This window comes from Mesoplodon mirus (assembly GCF_964341445.2).
Source record: "Mesoplodon mirus genome assembly, chromosome: 15".
Classification (NCBI taxonomy): Eukaryota; Metazoa; Chordata; class Mammalia; order Artiodactyla; family Ziphiidae; genus Mesoplodon; species Mesoplodon mirus.
In genome coordinates this window covers 736,516-746,794 of record NC_138991.1, presented here as the reverse complement: position 1 = coordinate 746,794, position 10,279 = coordinate 736,516, and the positions used below count along the sequence as shown (strand labels likewise).

General features: G+C 58.6%; 1 protein-coding gene across 1 annotated transcript; it reads right to left on the bottom strand.

The window, feature by feature from the left end:
- Positions 1-5,620: 5,620 nt before the first annotated feature.
- On the bottom strand, positions 5,621-9,963 carry STMN3 (stathmin 3). Its single transcript, XM_082643514.1, has 5 exons — positions 9,876-9,963; positions 9,470-9,645; positions 8,064-8,255; positions 6,432-7,546; positions 5,621-6,020 (listed from the first exon to the last, which is right to left on the bottom strand). Exons 1-4 carry the CDS (start codon positions 9,955-9,957, stop codon positions 7,487-7,489), a joined length of 510 nt encoding a protein of 169 aa, XP_082499640.1. The 5' UTR covers positions 9,958-9,963; the 3' UTR covers positions 5,621-6,020; positions 6,432-7,486.
- Between the last annotated feature and the right edge of the window lie 316 nt (positions 9,964-10,279).

Here is a 10,279-nt window from a genome sequence, read left to right as displayed (position 1 = left end):
TGATGTTATAATTGGGAGAGTTAACGCTTTCATTCTGTTTTCAATAATATAGAGTGTACTCAAGCAAGTGATGAAAAGGTCACTGTTTTTAAAGATTAAACTATTGAGCCTATGTCAGTGCAGCTATTTTATCATCTGGTAAATACAAGAGCAGGTGTGTCTGGTCTGTGCATATCATTTATTTGAGTTTCCCTGTCCTCACGTTCCGGAAGTAAATGCCCATAAAGTCAAAGGGAGAGGGCTTCCCTGGTGGCACAGTGGTTAAGAATCCACCTGCCAACGCAGAGGACACGGGTTTGAGCCCTGGTCCGGGAAGATCCCACGTGCCACGGAGCAGCTAAGCCCGTGCGCCACAGCTGCCGAGCCTGCTCTCTAGAGCCTGCGAGCCACAACTACTGAGCCCAACTACCGAAACCCATGTACCTAGAGCCCGTGCTCCGCAACAAGAGAAGCCATCGCAGTGAGAAGCCCACGCACCACAAGGAAGAGTAGCCCCGCTCGCCGCAACTAGAGAAAGCCCGCGTGCAACAACGAAGACCCAACACAGCCAAAAATAAAATAAATTTTAAAAATTAATTAATTTAAAAAAATGTTAAAGGGAGAAAGCTCAGAAGGATGCAAGAGGCAGACCAGGCCAGGTCCTGCTGCTACACAGTTGGGATGAGCTGTGGCCGCTGGCCCTGGAGTATGGGCACCCCAGACTCCCCATTCTGAGTTTCCACTGCTGCGTGGCCTCCACGTATTTCTACCACAGGACCTCAGGCCTGGCGTTTGAATCTGCGCTCACCTTTTCTGTCTCCGAAGCATTGGGCTCTGCTTGGCTGACAGGATGGATTAGTTTCTCCTGGGGTCTGGGGTGGTGATTTCTCCCCTGTGCTCCCAAGGGGAGGGGAGCTTCCACTCTTGGTTTACTACAGAGGAGAGTAAACCAGGAGAGACGGAGTGTCATCATGGGCCCAAGGATGCTGTGGGGTTGTCATGCCCCACCCTCTACTTCGTCTCCACCACACACAGCCCCTGACCAGACTGGAAGCAGGACCAAGGCAGGCCCAGCTTACCCAGCAATAACCTGTCCCTCCCTTCCTCCACTCTGCAGGCCCCGAGGTCCAGGACCTCCTGCCTGGGGGAGGGTGACACACGCACTGGGAATTACAGAACCGTGCACAGGTAAAAGGTGTGTTTAAGCTCAGGACAGACCATTCAACCCGTGTAAGAATATGAAAGGTTTATTGATATGGTTTCAGATGCACAGTGCAGCCAACCTTTAAGAAACTACCCCTCATCTAGCTTTGGTTTAGTATTAAAGACCAAGCTATTGAAATAGTTTCTTTTTCCAACCATATATCTGTGTGTGGCTAGATTTTTTTCTCATATGCTTCAACCATTCTAATTCTTTTCTTTTTTAAGGAAAACGTCACTTTTTCATTATAAAATGTTAACATGTAATGGGTGTATCATTTTTTCGTGAATAACTTTTTTTTTAAATAAATTTATTTAATTTATTTATTTTTGGCCGCGTTGGGTCTTCATTGCTACGCGCGGGCTTTTCTCTAGTTGCGGAGAGCGGGGGCTTCTCATTGTCATGGCTTCTCTTGTTGCGGAGCACGGGCTCTAGGCGCGCAGGCTCAGTAGTTGTGGCGCACAGGCTTAGTTGCTCCGCGGCATGTGGGGTCTTCCTGGACAAGGGCTCGAACCCGTGTCCCTTGCATTGGCAGGTGGATTCTTAACCATTGCGCCGCCAGGGAAGCCCCTGAATTACTGATTTTTTAAAATATGTATTTGGCCGCAGCGGTTCTTAGTTGCACCATGCGGGATCTTTAGTTGCAGCATGCAGGATCCAGTTCCCTGACCAGGGGTCGAACCCGGGCCCCCTGCATTGGGGGCACAGAGTGTTAACCACTGGACCACCAGGGAAGTCCCTGAATTGCGGGTTTTTTGTTTGTTTGTTTTAATTTTTGGCCGCACCACATGGCTTGCAGGATCTTAGTTCCATGACCAGGGATCGAACCTGCGCCCTCAGCAGTGAAAGTGCAGAGTCCTAACCACTGGACCACCAGGGAATTCCCTGAATTACTGTTTTTTTAATTTCTGGGTTTTAATTCCCAGTGTGGTCCCTGTCATCCCGAATAGCCCACGTAAACAGCTCTTTGGGGGTCCTCCACAAATTTTAAGATTATAAGAGGTCCCTGGAACCAAAAAGTTGGGGAAGTTTTCTCAGAAATCCTAGTACATCCATGAAATAGATGATTGTCCGACGCTTGAAGCGATGTTTGTGAGGACGTAGGAGAAGTGTGAACACGCGTCTCAGAGGTCTGAACTCGGGCTCACTTCAGCACCTCTTGAGGGGTAAGTCCTCTCCAGGGGAAGGAGTTTGGTGGATCAAGACTTTTGTCTTTATACTTTGTAGTGTGCAGTGAACACGTATTATGTTTGTAACCAGAAAAAATGTTAGTGTCATAAGATAACGCCTACTCTGTTTTCCTCGTAGTGGACCTTGTGAGGTTAAAAACTTTTTTTTTTTTTTTTTGCGGTAGGCGGGCCTCTCACTGTTGTGGTCTCTCCCGTTGCGGAGCACAGGCTCCGGATGCGCAGGCTCAGCGGCCATGGCTCATGGGCCCAGCTGCTCCGCGGCATGTGGGACCTTCCCGGACCGGGACACAAACCCGTGTCCCCTGCATCAGCAGGTGGACTCTCAACCACTGCGCCACCAGGGAAGCCCGGTTAAAAACATTTTAACGTGCTTTAAAAAATCATAAACTACCATATGTAACATAAGGTTTTATTGACTCACATGCAGTTTCTCACAGGGCAGGGCCTGGGTTTTCAAATCCATCACTGTTCTCTGGAGTGAGACACACAGATGTAATAAGCACTCACTAAACTCATGTTGAATACATAAATTAGTGCATGGATGTTTTAAAGTTACGAATTATGTACCTACAACTGCTGCCTGGGATTGACTCGTGTCCTCCAGAGATGTGGTGACGTCACAAGTCCCAGGGCCTCAGAATGAGCCCTTATTTGGAACTAGGGTTGTTGCAGGTATAATTAGTTAAATAATGAGGTCGTGTTGGATTGGGGATCCCTAATCCAGTGACTGGTGTCCCATAGGGACAGACACACAGAGGGAGAGGCAGAGACACGTGTGCTGCGTCCACAAGCCAAGAATAGCCGGTGTCCAGCAGCGCCCGGCCTCAAGTTCCCAATCCCTGGGGTGGCCCCCACTGCGTGGAGGCTGGCACTGCTCATCACAGCGCCAGCCACCTGCGGGGGATAGAAGTCCAAACACTTCATTCCTGGCATCCTGACATCCAGGTCGCCAAGGAGAGCGCGATGCAGCCGAGCACCGACAGGACGAGCTTTACTCAGGAGAGAAGAGACCAGGTCGGCTTCCACCGTGGGCCTCGTCCCCACGCCGGGTCCTCCCCCTGCTGCTGGCTTGCACGCACCCATCTTGTGCTGCAGGAAGGACCTGACCCCTCCTGAGGAGTCTGACGTGCTGAGCGCTGGGGGTGCATCCATCTCACAACCGGAGGGAGGCCCACACACAGGCTCTGTGGGCCCCCATCTGTTGAAAAGAAACGGTGCTGTTCTTAGTGGCCCTTCGGGGGGCGGAGAGACTGCCTTTCCCGACAGCTGAAGCTGGGAGGGCCGATCCTGGCCCTCCCCTCCCCTCCAGTCCTGAGGGAGGTGGCCTGGCAACACCTGACTTCCAACTGAAAGGAGACACCTCTGTGGTTTCAAGGCCCCTAGTTTGTTGCACACGTTACAAGCAGTCGAGAAAACGAATACAGCTGCCAAATAGCACAATTGTTTTTCCTCAGCAGAAAGAGAAACAGCTGCAGTTTGTACCCACTCTTGCCACCTTCCCTTCTACTCAGCCACACCTGAGCTTGCCCGGCAAGGATGCGTGAGGGGCTGGAGGGAGGCCCCGCTGGGACAGGCGTCTGTCTGTGCTTCCATCTTGCCTGCCTTGCTGGACACCCTGTTTCACGGTGGGGGCCCACTGCTGCCCCCAGGCACCGAGCCAGCACCCACTGTGTCCAGAACTCACAGGGTCATCAAGGCAGAGTGTCTGAGGTGGTTTTAAAACCTGTCCCCAGAGTCTGTGACATTCCTCCTTTCCAAGGTGGGGCCTCACCCACCCCCCCACCCCACCCCCGCCTTGAGGGTAGGCTGTTCTTAATGACTCACTTGGGCCTCTGTGACTAGTCCACGCCCATGTGAGCCAGCCCACTTGGAAGTGGGCACTCCAAGCCCACGCAGCCTCCAGACAACCTCCACTGGTGTCCTGACTACAGCCTCCTGAGAGGCTCTGGGCCAGAACCACCCATCTCCTGGAGTCCTGACTCAACAGAAATGATGTTGGTTGTTTTCAGCCACTGCTTGGACTCACTTGTTACACAGCAGTGGGTAACGAATACAACTCTAACTGGCTTCCCAGGAGTCCCCGTTTGTTTGCTGCTCTTTGTTAAGGAGAAGCGTGATTGCTTTTCTGCAAAGGATTCCCCATCATCTCCCAACCTCAGAGACTCCATATGGTGACTGCCCCTCAGTGCCTTACCAGGGCCACCTAAGAGGTAAGAGGCCCTGACCTTGACCAGCTGCTCTTCTGGGAGTTCCAGGGCTGTGCGCTTCTATGTGGTGAGCATGTGGCTGTGAACCCAGATGACAGGCATGCAGAACTCACGCCTCATAAAAATATTTTCCGTGTATTTCCTTCCACTCCTGCAGATTTCTGATGTCTCCACCTTACTGGAGGCTGTGTGTCCTGGGTTCTGACTTTCCCACCTCTCCCTGGACAGGGGAAGGTGGGGAGATGGTGAGAGTTCCCTGGAGCCTGGGGAAGTAGCTAGGACTGCCCCAGGAGAGGGCTGTGGGTTTGGGGAGAGGTGAGTGGGTCTCTGGGTCCTGGGGAGCAGCCATCTCTCCAGGGCCTGTACCTGAGGTCCGTGTGTGGACCTGAGCATGGCTCAGCGTGGACGTTACGAAACATGCCTTCTCCCCAGCAGAGGGGTCCCTCCCTGCTGGGCACCCCAAGGGGCAGTTCGGGTCCCCTAGGACAGACATGTCCACCAGTGTGAGTCACGATGTCTGCTTGTCTCTTTTTGCCACTGCAGGTCCCCATGTTGGGGCCAGATCTGTGTCTGTGAACCATTAGCTGCCCAACGGGGTCCACAGAGCCATGGGACACACCCTGGGATTCTAGGACCACCCCCCATCCAAGCAAGTGGTGAGAAGGGCAGGCCGCAGACCTCAGACCCCGATCTTCCTCTGCAGCGGCAAGCTGAGAGCCCGGCCCACAGGAGGGCACCGCCCTGGGGGAGCTGGGGTGGCCCCACCTGCAGCGGAGGTCCCAGCCTTCTCCCTCCCACCCCCACTGTCTCCTGGGGCTCCAGAAGGGAAAGTGGGCTCGCGTGCTGTTTATATGCTCTTTTCTTAAAATCGCCATTGTCATGAGAACTGTTCGCAGTTGTGGTGATGACACACAAGGGTGGGGTTTCCAGGGGGACGCTTGCCCAGGCAGTGGCCTCGCAGCTCATCTGACCCCACAGATGCAGGACACACGCTGGGACAGTTCAAGCGTTTCTTAAACACACACATTTTTTTTAATCGTTCATTTGATTTAATTTTTAAGTTCACTTTTACTACGTGGATGAGATGGGTGTGTATTACACTAGGGCTTCCGCTATGAGAGAGCTGCCACCGCTCAGAGAAATCCAACCCTCAGTCCCTTTCCGCTCCCCTTTCTGAGTCCCACAAAAGCCACCGGTGGGCACTGCTGGGTTCCAGTCCTGGCTTGTCACTCCCTCGGGGGCTGTCTCAGTGGGGACAGGGAAGGGGGGCACAGGTCCCAACTTCCCCCGAAGCCCACTGCAATGGATCAGTACCCACCCATGCTCCCTGGCTTGGCTCTGGGAGGTCGCCAGCAGTGTCCCCATAGGTTTCTGTAGAACGAAAGCCAGGGGCACTGAGGGCTGCAATCATCTGGTTTCTGAGGCACTGGCTCTGGGTCCTTCCTGCAAGAAACACCTCATGCTTTCCACCAAGAGGCTGGCCAGCGAGGACTCGGACCCAAGCACCCAGTCGTGGGGCTGGTCTGCCATGGAGAAGAGGCGGCTGCTGCTCTGTCCAAGCAGGTAGCCGTCCTCGAAGGCTGGCGCTGGGGGGTCTGGAGGTGCCCCCAGACTGAGGGAGGGGGAGGAGGCCAGCCGAGGAGGGTCTTGGCAGGAGATAGAGCCAGGCCTCCAACCTGCAGGCTGGCCAGAGTGGGCCACCAGCCAGGAATGGAAGGATGGAGCAGGTGAGGAGGTGGCTTGGGAACCCTGTCCCCTGCCCCCCTGACATCTGAATCTTCAGGCACTGGTCCCCCACCCCCCAGCATCTACTCAGGGCTCCCAGAGGGGCACTTCTGGCTGCCACCCACTCACACTGGGCCGCCTGTCCAGAGGTGCACCTGAAAGCCCTGTGGCCAGGAGCAGTGTGGGAGCATCTTTTGACCAGAGCAGAGGGCACACGGGAGGGGGCTGAGACTCCAAAGGGCTATAAGGATGGGTCCTCCAAGGGCATCTGCAAAGCCTGGAGAAGGAGAGGAAGGGCAGTGGGAGGCTGGCTTTCCCCGCACAGGTGCTGGGCCAGAAGGAAGAGGGCCCTTCTGGGAGGAGGGGCCAGCACGTGTCCATGCTGCCCACAACCCTCTAGACCACGGCAGCTTGCTCATAGGTCCCTGGTGGAACATGCCCACTCCCCTGAAGACCCAGGCCAAGCCATACCCCACCACCACTCCAGCCAAGGGCAATGACCGAAGCCTCCCAGGCCAGCCAAGGGTGCCAACCTCAGGCCAGGGGGTCTCAGAGGGCCCCTGTGCCACCACATTAAAGCGTGCTGCAGCTCATACCCACCAGTTCCAAAAAGCACCACTGCACACGGGGTTCCCAGGGCTGGCCAGTGACAGGGTACCTGGCCCCCACTGCCCAGAGGTCCTTCTCTGTCCAAGTCTGTCTTCCTCCGCCCCCTCCTGCGTGCCCAGCCCCTCTCCCAGGGGAGGACATCCAGGTGGAGGTGGCCCTGCCTGCCGGCAGGAGCTGCCTCAAAAAACATGCCCTAAGTGACAAGGTGCTCACAGCACAACCCAGCACAAGGACCTGCGTGTTCCTGCCACCATCAATGGATTTATTGAGGTCGCCACCACGTCCACTAAGAGGGCTGCCAAGAGGGGACCCAGCCACTGCCAGCCTGGGGCCTGAACTGCGGGGCTGTGTGCCACGCCCTGGGGGCTCCACAGGAAGAGCCTGTGGTCAAAGCCTTGCCACGAGGGCTGGACAGCTCGGAATGCGGAAAGAGAAGCTGAAGCTGGGAGAACAGGAGGGGAGGAGGAACGGGAGCAAAAGCTGCATCTAGACAAAGTCGAACAAAACAAAACCGAAACCCAGTTGTGTTCTTGTCTCATGTCGGGATCCAGGCGCCGCGGTGTCCAAACGGCCGCTTAGCCGGACATCTCCTCCCGCTGCTCCTTGTTCCTGCGCACTTCGGCAGCGTGCAGCTCCTGCGGGACAGGCGGGGTGGGCGGGGCCCTGCAGCCGGTAGGGGCGGGGGCCTGCCCCCCACCCCTCCTGGGCTCTGGGGGCCCTATGGTCTTTTCCTCCCTAGACTGGCTCGGTCCCAGGTGCGGCAGATGCGACCAATGAGGACCCCTTAGTGACCAGGAGCAACAGAGGGCAGGGGCAGGCCCGCGTCACGGACTGAAAGTGCGGCTTGAGGGTGGGGGCTGGCCCTCAGTGAGCCTGGGGTGGTGTCCAGACCGGAGCATTGTGACTCAGGGAATTTCTCCGGGAGTGCAGGCTCGGGGCTCCCCGGAACTAACCTGGTCCCGCTCGCAGGGAGGCTGCTGCGGTCTGGGCAGGGGCTCGCCTCACCCTGGCTAGCCCCAGTAGGACGGGGCGTCACGGGGAGGCCGGACTGCGGGAGCGCTGCTGGCGTAGTGGGCAGGGACCGGCCAAAGGCCGAAAGAAGGGGCTCCTGGGGGCCCCCTGCGTCGGGCCCCGCCCCGCCCCGGCGCGCACCTTCTCGCGCAGCCGCTCACGCAGCGCGGCCAAGTGCGCCTCGCGGATCTCCTTGCTGAGCTCCATCTTGTAGTTGAGCTTCTCCTCGGCCATGCGGCTGAAGTTGTTGTTCTCCTCCAGCGCCTTGTGCAGCACCTCGCGCTCGTGCTCGCGCCGCTCCGCCAGCTGCTTCAGCACCTGCGCCTCCTGCGTCTGCGCGGGCGGCCGGGCGGGCGAGAGTGAGGGTCGGCCGGACCCACCCCGCCCCGTCACGCCTCCCTGCGCCGCTCTTCGAGCCCCGCCCAGTGCCCCGCGCCCCGCCCCGCCGCCCCGCCGCCCCGCCGCCCCGCCCAAGCCCACCGCCTCCCGCCCACCGGACTCGTCCTCGGGGAGTTCGGGGCCGCACTGTCCTGCCGTCAGCTGGGGTGACCACCTCATCCCCAGGCAAGCCCTCCCTGTCCACCCTCGGCCGCAGAGCTGCCCCCTCCCCGCTGGGCTCCGGGCGCCCCCGCTCCATCCCGCTCCAGAGTCCGAGCTGCCCTCGGGGAATGTGGGAGGAGCGGAGGAAGATCTTGCGGGCTGTCGCGGAGCCTTCCCCGTCTTTTCCTCAAACGTCTGCCCGCTGAGCACAAAGTAGGTGCTTAATACACACCGGGTTCTGAGCTCCCTAAGGTGCTGGGGGCGGTGGAGGGGTCCCAGGGCCGCTAGGGAAGGGACGAGTTGGAACGAGGAGGGTGGGGCTGCTGGCGCCACTGTCCGGCCCTGCTGGTGGCCGCGGGAGTTGACCCGAGGCGCCCAGAGGTAATTGGCCTCCCTCAGCCTCCTTCAGAAGGCTGCTGGGCTCCACCAACGTGCCAGTCACTACTAGTTAACCCGGAGAAGCCTGGGTCCCCAGGGCTCACCGGTCCTGCCGCAAGGGGGATAGAGCTGCTGCCCCTGCCCAGTGGGCTTGGGCACCAGGACAGCACTCCTGAGAACACGTGCTTCTCTGCGTGTGTCTCGGTTTCAGAGGGGCTGGTGTGAGAAAGGGTGGGGAGGGGCCTGCTTCTCCCAGGGGCCCCCTGAGCTCTGAGCTCATGGAAACCCTTCCTTCACGCTCCCCTGCTCAGGAGGCTGTCGCCCAGCCTCCTCTCCCAGGGCCCCTCCTGGGGCTACCACCTGACCCTCCCCCCCTGCCAGCATGGCCAAGGGTGCCCCTCCCAGCAGTATCTGGTTCCTGTCTTCCTCCAGCTGGCTGCCAATGAGGAATCCTTCCTCCCCCGTCTCATTCTGATGGCTCAGGAGGTGGCCCCGGGACCATGAGACCCTCTCTGCTGCAGGCCCACAGCCCATCGAGTGCTTGGAGCACCCCGCACCTTGGGGACGCGGTCTGTGGCCAGCAAGGCCCCCGACCGTCTTTATCAGGGCCCAGAGGGGTGGCTCCTTACCTTCCTCCGCCCCTCAGCTGCCTCCAGCCGCTTCTGCAGCTCCTCCAGGGAGGTGTCCTTCCTCTTGGGGGGGGAGGAGAGCATGGGACTCTCCGGGGACAGGTCGGAAGGGGACTTGAGGATGACCTCAAAGCTCTGGCCGGAGGCCCTCTTGTCCAGCTGCTTCACCTCCATGTCTGCAGGGCAAGAGCAGATGGGGGCTTCAGGGGGGCTGCTCAAGGAGGGGGCAGGCCGAGCACACACCCAAGTCAAGGGTTGAGAGGAGGGCTGAGGCTGCTCACGTGGGACTCCCAGGACCGCCCCCCCCCACAGGGACCCCTCTCCGGAAGGCAGCCAAGCGGGGGTTCACAGACGCCACGGGAGGGGGTAGCGAGGCCGTGGCGGGGCAGCAGCCGGGCACACTCACCCCCGTACTGGTAGATGGTGTTGGGGTGCGGCTGTGAGTAGAAGCAGGAACAGAGGAGGGACAGCACCGACAGCTCCTTCATCTTCCTGTAGGCTGCGGGTGTGAGGCCGGCCTGAGCAGGCGCCGTCCCTCGCACCTCCAGCCCCACCTCCCCGGATGCCCAGGCCTCCCTGCCTCTGCCCCCGTTGCTGCCCCCATGCGCCTGTCTGGGAGCCCGTTTACCTCGCTCTTTTGTGTCCCACATCTCTGACTCTCTCTGTCCCTCCCTCCCTCCCAGATGTTGGCTGTCTTTCCCTGGGCATGCCTCCCCGTGGGTGTCCTGCACTGGTCTTTCTGTTCCTGTCTCTGAGTCCCTGCCCGCCCCCCCCCGTGTCTTTGTCTCTCTCTCCCTCCTTTTCTCTCTC